Source organism: Oryzias latipes, chromosome 2, assembly GCF_053564925.1.
Source record: "Oryzias latipes strain Hd-rR chromosome 2, Olatipes_Hd-rR_3.1".
In the NCBI taxonomy this organism is placed as follows: domain Eukaryota; kingdom Metazoa; phylum Chordata; class Actinopteri; order Beloniformes; family Adrianichthyidae; genus Oryzias; species Oryzias latipes.
In genome coordinates this window covers 22,127,257-22,142,478 of record NC_136238.1, presented here as the reverse complement: position 1 = coordinate 22,142,478, position 15,222 = coordinate 22,127,257, and the positions used below count along the sequence as shown (strand labels likewise).

Here is a 15,222-nt window from a genome sequence, read left to right as displayed (position 1 = left end):
ACTGAATCACTATACATTTTATATTCTGCTTTGGTCAACTATGTATCTGCCATATTTTTAAAAACAATGTAAACGCTGTAAATGCTGTAAATCAATAGTTGGAAAATACATTGGGTTCATATGTTTGTAAATCTGAGTTTGAAAGAATCAGTGCCTCATCAGCCAGAAACTCTGGTCTATTGTTAAGGGATATAATATCCAGACTTTACCCTGGTTACATTCCATCTCCGGGTTACCACAATATCAAACATTTTAAACTGGGTTCTTGCTACAGAAAATCTTTCTGGATTTTGGAAGTGGGGATGCACAAACTCAGAGGCAATGTACTAATTATGCTTGAGAAAATTTGATAAATCAATATTTTTAAAAGCACACATGGTCTGAGTAAATTATATTTCTTTGTTATTATAAGTACTCGAAAGTACTTGGAACATTCAATAGCAGGACTCTGAGGTGACTTGAGACTGGTTAGTCTTGGCTCCTTTGACTTAGGATTTGACTATGGACTTGAGGACAAAAACCTGAGACTTACTCGTGACTTGCAAAACAATGACTTGGTCCCACCTTTGCAACTACTGTTGGAGGCAGAGTACGCCCTGGACAAGTTGTCAGTTTGTCGTAAAACCACACAACACACACACTCACATCCACACTTGTGCGACAATTTGGAATTACCAGTTGTGGCTGTACCATCATCCGGGATCACATAACATCTGAGTATGGGGGTGTCTGTGACTCTGGTACTAGTTCTCTCATCTTTTCCAACATCAAAGGTATGGTTGTGCCGATGGACAATACCATCGTCCATCGTGATGGGTGACTGACATCACGATGGAGATACACCATCGTGATGCCACGCCCCCGCCACGCTGCGAGTAGACACCATAAGACGCGGTTACATGTGCAAAATATCTTGATAAGGATTATTGGTCGGATTAGAATCCAACCGTGTCGATGGGCCCAGAAAAACTTTTCCAGGTAATAAAAAACATTTACATGGGTCACACTTTCGATCGGAATAAATCATTCGCACATGCGCAGTGGTGTTTTTAAAAACCGGAAGAGAAACGTTGTTCCGCCGAGCGGCTACATACATAGATACGTCAGCTTGGTATTATACAAGATGATCTCTTAAACGTGCTTTTATTAATGTTACGGTTATTACGAAGCGCCTTTTCGCTCATCATTTTAATTTTAATCCGTGTGGTCAGTGCTTTTTCTGTTGAAAAACTGAGCCGGAAGCCAGGATTAGCAGTGTGCTAACACGGGCTAACAACATTAGCATGAACATAAAAATCCATGCGTGAAACGCTGCAATCTGCATCTTGGCTGCACGAGAATATGTCTGAATAACATCAGCCTTTGGACACGACTGGAAACACAAATCCACGTGATTGTTTGAACGGTTTCTAAGGAGTGAGTGGCCTTTCTGCTTCAAAGCTTACACACTGCGTTAGCTAGCGCTCCGAGCTCTGCCTGACACACACTTTTACCCGGAGACCCGCTTCTCCTAAATTCCGGTTGCTCGTTCACGTAGAGCTGCGGGACGGATCACAGTCCTAAGTCTCCCACACGTAACAAAGCATCCTTACTTCCCCTAAAACACAAAACTGTAAGTCCGTCTGCTCTGCTAGAGACACGGTCGCTAGCTCTACTGGTCTAATCAAACGCAGGAGCGGACTACTTCTTTTCTATTTTGTTTACTTAATTTTTTTAAAGTCACTTCCCTCAGTTTAGCCTGGATCATCGCGGATGAGTCATTATTTGGGAAATAGAATAAATAAAGTAATAAAGTAAAATAATGAATAATGTTTATATAATAACAAAAAATAACCCCGCCGACGATATCATCGTCCATCCCGATGGTTGACTGCATACATCGTCAACTGCCAATTTAGGGGACATTGCCCAACCCTAATCAAAGGAGCCTGGCACTAGTCCACGGCTTTGCTCTTAGTTGGACCTCCAGGGCCAGGGAGTCCTAAATGTCCTACAAACCCAAGCAACTCTGCATGAATCCCACTGGTGTACACATTTCAGGTGTACTTAAAGCAGCAGTAGATGAGTGGCATCTAAAAAGCCAGTGGTTGTCATTAAGAACGCATTTAACGTGTGTAGCAATGGAGCTAATAGGCTAACATGTTAGATGTTTTGCTGATGTTATAAATCTTGCATCCCAATGTAGTATGAAAGTAACTTCTGTTAGAGTAGAGTTTTATTTGCCATTTGCACAAATACATCACAGCACATGTACATTGTAATTCTTCTGTGGTATGATTAAGAAAGACAATAATCAAGAACATTCAAAGAGATACCAGTATGAGGTGAAAAATTAAACCCTACCTTTGTCCTCAGCCCTAAACCCTAGATTTAAATATCTTGTGTCTATCACCTGGAGAAGTGCATGACATTCATGCAAAACTGAAAGCAGCAGATTTAAAGGAAAGCTATCCATTATCTTGTGAATAGAATAGAATTCAACTTTATTGTCATTAGTCTGAAGTACACAGAAACGAAAAGCAGTTTGCATCCATTCAGAGTGTTTTAACACTAATATATATATATATATACATACATACACAGTGAGGTCAATAAGCATTAAGCACACACACACGCACGCACGCACAAACGGGGTGTAACTACACTAAAATTTCAATTTGGTTTGATTCAGAATTTCATAGGGCGTGGTTCGGTACAGTTTCGGTACAAATAGGCAGAAGAAAATTTATTGCAAAATGCATTTACTGGTTTTGTATAACAAAAAAAGAAAATTGACCTATGTAGGTGATTTGCTATATAAAAAAATACAACTATTGGTTGTATAATTAACACAGGCCTGAAAAAAAAAAACATTTTAACTTGCACATTTATTTTCTTGTAGAGCCGATTTTTAGTTTGGTGATGCAGTCTTAAATCCAGGGCTCGACATAGCCATTCATCCGCTGGCCTGGTCCAGCTCGCCCGAGCAGTACGGACCACAGGACTTTATTTTTCACTTGCCCGCTCGGGCCACTAACTATCTAACGGTTAATATATTTTTCACCTTTTTCAATAAAGTACATCTTGTGAAAACGTGTAGATTTACCTCGTCTTCATCACTTTGAAAGTGATTAAACATATTTTCTAATTATAGAGCAAAGTGGTAACAGGTACAAAGAGAATAAAAGAGAGCCTGAAACATAGCCTTGAGGCACCCCGTTAGTCCCCAAGACTAACACAAAAGTAAGACTTGAACCACTGCAATGTCACTGTTTACTCCAACCCACTGCTCCAGGCGAGAAAATAAAATTCCATGATCAACAGTGCCAAAGATGGCAGACAGGTCTAAAAGGCTATAACCACGCAATCACCAGGCTGTAGGTAAAAATATATCATTAAAAACTTTTGAAAGAGCTGACCCTGTACTATGCAAAGTTTTGAAAGCAGACTGGACGACATCAAGTATAGAGAGTTCTTCCAAAAAAGCCATTAGGTGAATGTGCATGATTCTTTCAAGTACTTTAGAGATAAAAGGTTGTTTAGAAATCAGGCTAAAATTTGCTAATATTGTAAGTCAATCCAGGCTTTTTTAAGGAAAGGAGATACGTCAGAATGTTTAAAATATAAGGGAGCGCCACCCAAACTTAGAATGCTGTTGATAAGTGCAAGAACAGCTGAGTCTATTTTGGGAAAAACCAACCTCTTAAAAGGGAAGGGGAATAAGATCACGCTTTGAGCTAGATGGCTTTAAATGATAAAACATTTCCTCTAAAAAACTAAATACTGAAACAGATGGATCATAACCAGGATTTGGTTCTAGCACTAGTAACCTTATCAATAAAACTGTGTAAAGAATGTACACCCACACACCCACACACCCACACACACACACACACACAAGATTTGACAACATCCCTTTGTGTCCCCCATCTTCTATTTGGCCAGTTTACACAAAAAATGCATGAATTTTCTAGGCTCGTAATACAGGGGGACAAGCTCAGTCTCACAGTGGGCCTAAATTCAAAACACACTTTAAGTTTTGGGCCGAACAAGATAAACATTTACTGAACACACTAAAGCTAAACTTTTAAACCTTTTAAACCTTTTATAGTGAACTTTTTGAACATTAATATGAATAAAAACAGTAATATTAATCCAGAATAAATCAAGTTAAACCTAAAATAACGTCTCATTTTGCTCTCCATAAAAATATATTCTGTCAAAATTACACAAATATGAATATACTGCAAAACAAAACAAACAAAGCCTGGAAATTTTAATAATAAGTAACAAACCAAATCATTCCGTTTTCTTTGCTCTTTTATCATTTTTTAGAGCTGGACTCCTGCATCATTTTTAGCAATAAATTCATTTCTTGATGGGTGACGTCCTGTTTGTGTCTTTGTAAAACATATCAGAGGGATGAGATCTAAAAAAAAAAGTGGTTGTGAATTTTAGGTCTTATAAAACATTACAAACTAAATCATAGAACTCATCAGTGGGATTACTCCAAAAATATTTGGCATTTCCCTAATTTTGTGCAACACTAACAGAAGAAATCCTCCAAAAAAAACTCAATCCACAAAAAATAATCTATAGTTTATTTCTGATCTCATAAAGTGCAGCTGTTTTACTGCATTACCTGCTGTCTTTATGTCAAATACTATGGAGTCCTATACTGTTCATAATTAAATAAATACATATTTAATATATTCAAATATTCAAATAGTCTTTTTTCAGAAGCTCGTATTTCAAAATCAATATTTTCCAAAGTAGCTTTGTTTTTATTTCATGTTGCTGTATTTCACAATGGCTTATTTATTTCATGAAGAGCTTTTTCAGCAGAATGGGTCTGTCTGTCAATCAGTGAAAGTGGGCGGGATCTAAACGCTCATTTGCTGATCCATGAAAATCGACTTATATTCCTCGATACCCGCTCAGCGGTGTGCCAGTCAGAGAGATGACATATTTCAGCGATATCTGCACGGCTTTATAGACATTAGAGATCAAATAGAGACAAACTGTCTGCTGCAGAAAATGCAAACATCTACGACTCTGTTTTTGTAGTTTGAGGGTTTGTGTGGATCAAACCACAAAGGAGCTCCGGTCGTCCATATCTTTCAGTCCCCGGTTGAAACACTCCTCATTCTTACGCCATTCCCTCAGAGCTCACATCGTGCCTGATGTCGGCTCGCAGGAGGCGAGCTAGTGGACCGACAGTCAGACCAGGCAGCTGTGCAAAGCGGGACAATCCTGCTCGGGCACCTGAACCTTATATTTTTCTATTTTCAATGAGACAATGATTATAATCAGGTCCTATGATTTTATTTTTCCCTCTCAGGAATATGTTGAACCTTTCCTGCAATGACGTTTCTGACCATGGTCGGAAAACGCAGCGGAGATCCGGGATTGATTGAGCAATTCTGCAGCCAGGGCTTACTCCAAGAACCAGGCTCTGTACTTTGGAGGAAACTTTTTTTTACTATTACTTTTCCAGGGGACAGGGCAACAGACCCTTAACTTGCGCTCACACATACACTCGCGCCACCGCTCCATGTGGCTATCAGGCTAAAATCATTAGGTGGTAGCCCCCTCCCACACGTGGCATGTTGCGTTCATGGAACTCCAGTTCATAGAACTTTTGTGGAACTCCAACAGCCAACCTAACTTAGACCACTACTAGATGTTAATGAGAAGATGAAAATTGCTGAAACGACCACAAAACCACCTGAATTATGCACACTCGCCCAAAGCCACTTTTATCCGCAAATTTAGAACAAAAACCACCCAATTTTTTGTAACACTGTGGCTGTGTTGAGGTGCATACTCCCCCTAGTGTTGAGGGGTGTGCATCGCGCCGTCAGGTTCGCTGAAGCATCTTCGATCGATGTAGTCAGGGTGCTGCTGCTCATGTCTGAGTAAAGGAGTAGCCAATCACAAAAGTGTCTCCGCCTTGTCTAGTTTGATTGACAGACTCAGTCTCCTGAAAAAGCTCATTATGAAATAAATACGCTATTGTGAAAAACAACAACATGAAATAAAAACAAAGCTACTTTGGAAAATATTGATTTTGAAATCCAAGGTTCTGAAAAAAGAAGTAGAATTATAATAATATTCCACATGATTAAAATGAATATTTTAAAATGCTGTTATAAAATAATGAACAGGTTTTTAAAGCAAAATGAAATATATTGAATAATATAATGGCTAATTTAAAATCGGTGTGCAGGTTTTTCACAATTTCATGGTCTTATTATATATTTATAAGAGATTTATTGGTTGATTGTGTATTTGCATGAGTTCCTATTTATTTATTTAATTAAATATTTATTTATTTAATTATGAACAGTATAGGACTCCATAAAATACTGACACCAACTAAACAACAGAAAAGACGTAATAAAAATATCTGCAATAGTAAGTAAATAATGACATTACCGTAATTCTCGGACTATAAGCCACTACTTTTTTCCTGCGCTCACAGCCCTGCGGCTTATTCAGTGACGCGGCTAATTTATGGATTTTCTTGGTGGCCGCCATGTACGGACTTTCGGATTCAGTGAATGGTTTGAATTCTTTATCTAACAGCAACCACAAGTCATTTGTTTTTCAACAAACTAAGCAGCCAAACAGCATGGATCTCACTTCAGGTCTTAGACACTTCAGCCATGGTTCAAAAAATGAAACACGCATGCCCGGCCGCATCCCAGAATCCTTTGGTGCCGTTAGACCCAACGTGCACGTGATCGCCGCTACAATATGATGCAGCTTTCAAGTTAAAAGCAATCGTTAAAAGCAGCGTGAAAAAATCCACCATCACCAACGGGATTGGAAAAGCCGGTCGGCTGCGTGACGGAGAGAACAGCGCATGTGGGAATAACATCAGCCTTTATTTTGTCGGGACACGACTGGAAACACAAATCCATGTGATCGTTTTAACGGTTTCTGAGGACTCACCGGAATTTTGCATTGAAAAGCTCACAGCCTCCGTTTGAGCTGGAGACATGTTCTCCTGGCTGCTGCTCGTTCACATAGAGCTGCGGGGCCAGTGGCAGTCTGATGGCTCCCACACGTAACAACGCATCCGCCCCTCATCCACAAAACGTACAGTTTTAAGTCTGATTGCTCTGCACAGACACGATTTCCTCCTCCCTGTAGCCGCCCTGGCCAAAGGTGAGAAGATAGGAAGGGGAGCGCGCGGGGCGAGCGCTGAGCTCAGAGGCGTCCGCGGAACTTCTGACGCACGCGCCGCGCTGAGGCGCGCGCTTTTCAGTCGCCGCTGCTTTATTTTACTTTTTTTTTTTTTTTTAACCAGCCCTGTTAGTACCATAATGCTGCCGCGACACAAGCGGAAGGAGAGCTGTTCCTTTTCACCCCTCCATCCACTGCTGCTACTTGCTCATTTTTAAACACGTACAACAGTGTGACGAGCCGGGCGTTGGCCCCGCCTTTAGCCCCTAAGACTCATGGGAAATGGGGGATCGCGGATGTAAATTTCCTCATCATAACTGAGGGATGTAATGTTGATTATATGGTTACTGTTTGTAATTTTATGTGTGATACCTAGATTGTCAATAAGTAAAAAAAACTTAAAAAAATAATAATAAATAAATAAACCATAACTGAGGAACTTGTGAACAGAATAGAGGTCCATGCTGTTTGGCAGATGTGGGCGTATTCGCATGCATGAGCCTGAGGCAAAGCTGACTCCTCCCACAGTGTGGTAATGAACCTTACCCATGCTGGGAGTCGGGACGTGAGTTGTCAGGTTTACCACATGCGGCTTTGCTTTTACTACGATGCTGACACACATGAAAATGGGCACGTGAAAATGGGCGGGTGCGGCTTGTAATCGGGTGCGCGCTTTATAGTCCGGAATTTACGGTAATTAAATGAGCTGCTGAGTGACCCAACAGCACGTGATGATCCCAGGTGTTGCGTAATGTCGGCTGTGCTCCTTGCTGTCTGCGCCCACCACCCCTCCGCTTTCTTCCTTCTGACATACGTGGCTCCGTCTCTAAGACAAGATGCGCAGCCGCGGCCCAAAGTTGATTGTTAAACTGAAAAAGACTCCCAATCACCTGTTAGTGTGACTCACCCAGCCACCGGTGAGTTGTGCCCCCTCTCGAAATTTTTGACTTCTTATGTTACAAAGACTACCTCTAAGAGGTGTGGGGGCAAATGTCTTGCAGCAGAGGGCGGTGGTCACGTGCATGTTGGGTCTGCTGTGTCTGAGCGTGGAATTGTGGGAAATAATCCTCATTGCCTGCTCTGGTCGAAAATGGAGTTACCACAGGTTTTTCTTCTGCCTAATTCCTATTCATGTGGCTGTTTTACGTTGTTTCACTCTGAGTTATTTCATCCTTTTTTTTGCACCATAAGTGTGGAGAGGGGAGAGGATGAAGACATGGGTGTGATGTTCAGTGTTAGGTGTGTCAAAATAAAAGCGCAAAGTGTTGGCTATAGCAGGCCTGTCAAAATAAAAGTTGAAAGTCTCCTCTTTGACTTATGTGTAATGCTGCAGTACGGCAAATGTTGCCCACCATGATGGGCCACCGCCTACCTGGTCCAGATCAAAACCCGCCACTGCGTGTGAGCGACCTGCTGGGGATTGCGGATCCATTGTTTCAAACGGACACAGGCCTGGGGCCTCATTTATAAGACTTTGCGTAGGATTTGCGTCAGAAGTGGCGTACGGATGAAACATAGGACGTGCGTACGCACAGAAATATTCGGATTTATAAAACCGTGCGCACGCACATCCTACGCATCTTTCCCTTAATAAATCACAACCGATTCTAAATGTAGCGCAGCTTTTGCGGCTTCATGACACGCCCATAGTTGCCCATAAATAGTCCGTGAAACGCCCACAAATGAATATTCATTGATTGCGAAACCATGGCAAACACCGAGAGGAAATCAAAAAAACGTAACTTCACTCAATGTGAAGTAGAAGTTATCGTTGGCGAGGTGGAAAAGAGGAGAAAATGTTTGGAGGGCACAGTGTGGGCATTACTAATGCCAAAAAGGCACGTGAGCGGCAAACGGTGGCGGACGCCATAAATGCTGTAGCCTCACAACCACGCGTGTCAGGTTCCTCCGAGTGCTCCTCTGTAACGCCGGGCCCAAAAGCCCGCAGAGGTCCAACAGGACGGCTCGAGGAAGCCGGAACCGGCTCATAAGCCACTTGTCCTCGTTTTCCAGCAAGTCTTCTTGCTGCCTAAAGATGCGTTCACTCCGAATTCTTCCATTTGCCACATCTTCTAAGAGCGCAAGATCAGCCATTGTGCGTCATTACGCATTGTGATGGGGCATTTTATTTCCCTCCATTTTTTTTATTTTTTTATTTTAACTTGTCCTGTCCAACAGCTAGGCAGACAGATGAGAGCTGAGGGCCTCTTGTGTTGGACATATTTTACTTTAACAATAGGGGTTATTAATCTTCAGACAAACCAAAGGTATGTCTGAATAAACCCCTTTTGTAATTGAAACCAAACTTTATTAATTTCAATCATGTTTGAAAATCTTTGGTGTTGGACCGGACGGAAAAGGAAAGAAGGGAAGAAGAGAGAGGGATGTTAGAGAGAGGGGGGTAGGAGGGTGATAATAGGAGGGGAAGGGGGATAAGACCATGAAGCAGCATAAAGCAACAAGTTTACTGGTTGTTAATCATTATGGTAAGGTTCAAATGTAGTACAAAAAGGGCGGAGCCTGTCCACACACACACTCAAGTGTTATAAACACACCTGCTAGCTGCAAAAATGTCCACCTGTCGACATGTACACAAAATAAATAGTGTTCACACGCATACTTATGCCTTATAACCAACTAGTGTGAAATATTTCAGTCATTCAGTCATGCAAACTGTTAGTGCAAAGGTGAGCTAACACCTGTGCTCAGGTGAGTGTTTATGTTCTTCTAAAATGGATGGTGGAACGTGAAAAGAAGGTGGGAGAGTGCCCAGCCATCCCTACCCCAAGACCCCCACCGCAGCAGCAGCGGCAGCCGGAATCCCGCCAACGCCGCACGGGAACCGGCAGGGAACAACCGCCGCCCGGGCGACCAAGACCGCCCGTGAGGGTTTCCCTCCATTTAATTGCATCTGACAAGCTACAGATGTCGGTAATAATCCACGTGGAAATGGGAAATTGTTGTTGTTGTAATTTCTTGTTGCTTTCTGAATGGTTGAGACATACGCCATACATTGTTTTATCAAAAATAAAGCAAACTTAAGGCATATGCATGAATACCATAATTCCATAGCTTATGAAGAAATGTTTTAATATGAAAACAACTTTCCCCAGTGGACAATTAATACATCTGTCCGTCCGTCCGCACGCCCGCACCTATATCCGCTCCGCCAGACGGACACATTAACGAGAATATCAGTTTTGTACATTGTTTCGTTCTGTTAACTATATTATTTATGAGGATGAATTGCACTACATGTCAATATTGCAGAATATATTTCACTTTTATTTTTGCAAATATGTGTTCATTTGAATTTCTGTGGTAATTTTGTTTGCTTCACTGCTGATCGATCAAACGGGTGTTCGTGTAGGCTGTTAATTGTAAGACTTGCTTTGTGAAGTCTTCATGTTATTTATGAGGCAGGATTGTCATTTTCACTTTCACGTGTTTCTTCCATTTGCCGACGGTGTCGCCGTTTCTCATTTCACCCGTTTTTGTGCGTACGCCTGGGTCAGAGCTTGCGTGAAGGACCGCACATTTTCCCGTCAAGTTTGCTTTTTATAAATCTCAACTATTGCGTAGAGAGTGGCGTACGCCTTCTTTTGTGCGTACGCAACGTTTATAAATGAGGCCCCAGGTGAGGATGGCCTGTGATGATGTCAGTGTAAAATTTGAAAATAATCCTTTGAATCACGTTCCTTCAGTTCATCCATTATGTCTGAAGTATAATGGGAAATACATTATTCTGAACAACCTGCTGAAGATTACATATTTCTCTTATGAGCAGAGTGTTCAAATGTGACAAATGTAGTTATTTAGGTTATATCATGATATATTTTGTTCTTGCCTGACATGATAAACAAAATCTATATACTGTAATACAAAAATCCAATATTGCCCAGCCTTAGCGTTGAGTAAAATAATTTCTTGTGATAAAGTTATGAGTGATGTTATTTTCAATTACCGCAATCATTTTAAAATTATTTGTTCAGTGATTCACTATCTGCAAAAAAGTAACAAAATACACAGGAGTCCTTCATTATGCGCCAGCTTTTGCTAAGCAGAATCACATTGAACTACAAGAACGAATAGGACACCGTTTCCCAGAATGCATTTCTTTCTTTCTTGTTTGCAGTCACATGGTTGGCTTGCAGTCAGCTCGGCACCAAATTTCCAGCTGCACTTGCCTAGTGACTAGGTAGACGCATTGTACCCGCCCCTGTCTCGCAATATTGTTATGATGGGACAGAGCAAAACTACCCAACATGCACCGCAAACAAACAGCAGCGTCCTTCCGAGTGATCTCAAACAAGTATTAGCGGTGAAACTAAAACAGCAACATTGGAGCTACCCAGCCGCGCAATTCGGATCCAGATATCAGTTCAGACGAGGAAAACAAAGACGTTCATCGTGGATCTATGTCTGCATGTGGATGCAGTGAACAAACCTGCAATGTGTAGCTGAAGCTGCGGGTTCCAGCTGACATCCAGCGGTCTGCGGTGACGACAGAGCTCCTCCTCGTTCTGGACGATGGTTCCTTCAGCAGCAGAAAGTTGTTCTCTGACAGAACCTTCCTGATGTTCTGAAGACATGGTTCCTGCTCCGATCTTCAGCTCCAACTCCCACAAACACCGCCGTCCTCTTCACTGCAGCTCCGATCATCTGCTGCCTACTCGTCTTACAATCACAGCAATCCACGTTGTCTTTCCGTTCAACACTTCTTCACTCATTTACGACACTTAGGAAAATGCTGAGAGTTCCCACATGAACCACGTATCGTCATTTCTGTGCAAAAACCTCACAAACGTCCCAACAAAACACCACCGGCCTCTCAACACAAGCTAACGCTGCTAGCCTGTTAACAAGCTAACACTGCTAGCGCCTCGTGCTCGTCTTCCTCTGTGGTTTATAGGCGGTTAGCAAACATCATGGTGCATTAGCGCCACTAGCTGGTCAGGAGTGTGAATCAGTCCTGTTCTTACCAGTATTTCTTTTTTTCTTTTCAGAATTAATTTTAACTTTATTAACAATTGGGGTAACATACAATAAATGCGAACAACAACCATGTAATCAACATTACCTCGAAGATCAATCAACATTGCCAAACATAACATATTAACAGAAAATAAAGAATAAAGGAAACAAAACAAAAAGACAATGAACACAACACACAAATGAATAAAAACGAATAAGTAAAATAAAAGAACATAGAACCAATCTAAATAGTCTAATACTAGTTAGGGGTACTCGTGAAGTTTGTATTTCTGAGCAAAACTAAGCAATTTCAAGCTATTCTTTTTTTCATGTAATGAAATGATTGAAAGTAATAACAGAGCTCTTTATGAAATGTAACAAAAAGAGGTTTGGTCTTCAAATATTTATTTTTGCGTATATAAAACTTTCCTTGCAATATCCGGATATTAAGAACAGTATTTTCTGGTCTATTATATGATACCACACCGAATAAAACATTTTTGCATGTAAATGAACTGGCATTGCAGTTTGGGAAGAATAGCAAACACAGAAATCTCCCCAGAATGTTTTTATAATTCCACAGTTAAAGAATAAATGATCCACTGTCTCAATGTCATTCAAACAAAAACTGCAGTCATTCTCTTCAAACTTACTTGAATATTTGACTCAATATTTAGATACAATTGGTTAAAATGATTAAACTGCAGCTAAAAGTCTTTTAAAAAGTTGAAACACAAAAAGAAGAAACAGGAAATTAAAAGATAGTAAAATTAAAAACGTGTTTTAAAACAATTTGTGTTACACAAATAAACATAAAACAACTAAAACCGTTGAATAAAGTCAAAACAAAAATATAAATCTCACATTTGGATCAGTAAAGACATGAATTCTCCAGAAACATCCAGAAACAGCTCTGAGCAGCAGCCATGAAGGGACTGAGAACAGACGGACATCAAAGCAGAATCCAAGCAGCACCTTCATCCTGATGAAGCTCCGCCCTCTGACCTTCAGCAGTCATCTCCAGGCTCCGCCCCCAGCATCTACTGCCTCCATCATCTATGTCGGGTGGATGATGCTCGGGTGGATGATCCTCCACCAGCAGCTGGACCTGGATGTTCTCTCAGACCATGTGGCCTAACGAATCAGAAGGTTGAAGGTTCAAGTCCCTTCATGGCTGCAGACAGAAAATGAAGAAGAGGGAACATTCAGAGCAGTGTCTGTGCTGTTTGGTTCCTCATGATTCACGTCTAGATCAGGTATGGATCCCAGTCAGAAATTGATCAGGAAATCTGCAGATCAAACCTTCTGAATAATGCCCTCTGACGTACTGCATTACGGTGTGGTATGGCAGCTGCACCATGGCGGACAGGGAGAGACTGCAGAGGGTAGTCAAAGCAGCTCAGAGGATCATCGAATCCCCCCTCCCCTCTCCCTGGCTTTAGACTGTTTGACCTGCTGCACTCGGGGAGACGCTACAGGTGCATCAGATCAAGGACAAACCGCCTTAAGAACAGTTTTCCCCCAAAGCCATAACCATCCTGAACTCACACAGGCAGTGACACACACACACACACACACACACACACACACACACACACACACCCACACACACACACACACACACACACACACACTTGTTTCCATTATCTGTGGGTACCAGTTTTGTGGTCATCATATGCGGGGACCACCCTTTCCTGAGGTACTAGAACACTGTAAAAAATCAGGTGGCCTCAGAAAAAAATCATCATTATCTTCATCACTTCAAAGAGCCAAGAAGTTTTAGGTTTTTGGATCGACCTGTTACTACAAGGTTATATGGGGACACAAAAAAAAATGCATGAACATTTTACATGGGGACCTGATTTAAATAATATTTGCATAATTTACACAAGTTGCCATTCATTTGTGGGGACTTTGTGCAAGGTCCCCACAAATTAATGAAAAACTAATGTCTAATAGTTTGATGGGTCCCAATGTCTCCTGCTTGACACTTAAAGGGGCTGGATTGGGGTGATTAACCACAAAATGATTCTCAAGTTCAGCTGTGTCGACTGCTCACCTATCCCCCAAGGGATGGGGTCAAATGCAGAGAACAAATTTCACACACTTGGGTGAGAGACAGCTAATGGTACTTTAACCAACTATTAATCACAATCAACTGAGTGCATTTTACAACAAAAAAAAAATACTCGGAACAAATAAACTAGTCTTATTTGGTTTTTACTTCACAAGTACTTGTGTTGGCATACAAGTCAATTTAGTTGGACAACAAAGGCTTAAATGTTTAATGGCAAGTTAGCCAATCAAAACATGGGAATTTTGTACACTTTTTCCCCTCATCTTCAGTGAGTGAAACAAGCTGCAATAAACAAACCAGTTGCAATGCAGTTATGAACTTAATTTTAAACAATCTAACATTTTCTTCCCCAACAGAAAGAAATTTATAACATATCACAGACACTTAATTTTCCTTTTGTATGCAGTTATACGATTGTAAACATAGAACTTGAGGTGTTGCCAGTCCCGATTCTTCAGGGCTTCCCCTTCAGCTGCCAAACACTTTTCGCAGTCAGCCTTTGCTGGTACACGACATGATTTGATGAAAATACTCATCTGCCTTTCCACAGCCTGAACTTCGCTTTTTGTCCAAGGTTCCTTCCTCTTCTTGTCAGATTTACCTTTGGCATAGCAGAGAAATTTGAGAAATTTACATTTTTGTTAATCAAAGAACTGTCAGATTGTCTTACCTTAAATATAATTAGATTTTAGAGGTTCTCAGAATGAAATTACAGAGGAATATCAGAGACATTTGATTAAAAGAATATTCATAAATATTTACCAACGTTTACATTAGTTAACCATTTTAGTCTAGATTTTATGCTTTTTAAACTCCCTTCATATTCCTTATTTTCATCATCTACACAAACCTGGAAATCTCTGGTCCTGAAGAGCTACTACATTTTTTTTTTTTTTTTTTTTTTGGCTTTTCTGCCTTAACAACCACGTTTCCAGGTTCAGGTGTGTTTGACAAGTCATATCTTGAAGGATACTAATTAAAGAAAGGATTTAATCATGAAA

At 40.9% G+C, this 15,222-nt stretch overlaps 1 protein-coding gene across 4 annotated transcripts in view; it reads right to left on the bottom strand.

The window, feature by feature from the left end:
- The window catches only part of LOC105358446 (uncharacterized), a 38,336-nt gene that overhangs the window by 3,345 nt on the left and 19,769 nt on the right, over positions 1-15,222 (bottom strand). For all 4 annotated transcript variants that reach the window (XM_023961745.2, XM_078933945.1, XM_023961758.2 and 1 more), the window contains one exon: positions 11,618-14,822. In XM_023961745.2, coding sequence (XP_023817513.1) covers positions 14,596-14,822 — 227 coding nt within the window. In that variant the 3' untranslated portion in view covers positions 11,618-14,595. The remainder of the gene's footprint in view (positions 1-11,617; positions 14,823-15,222) is intronic.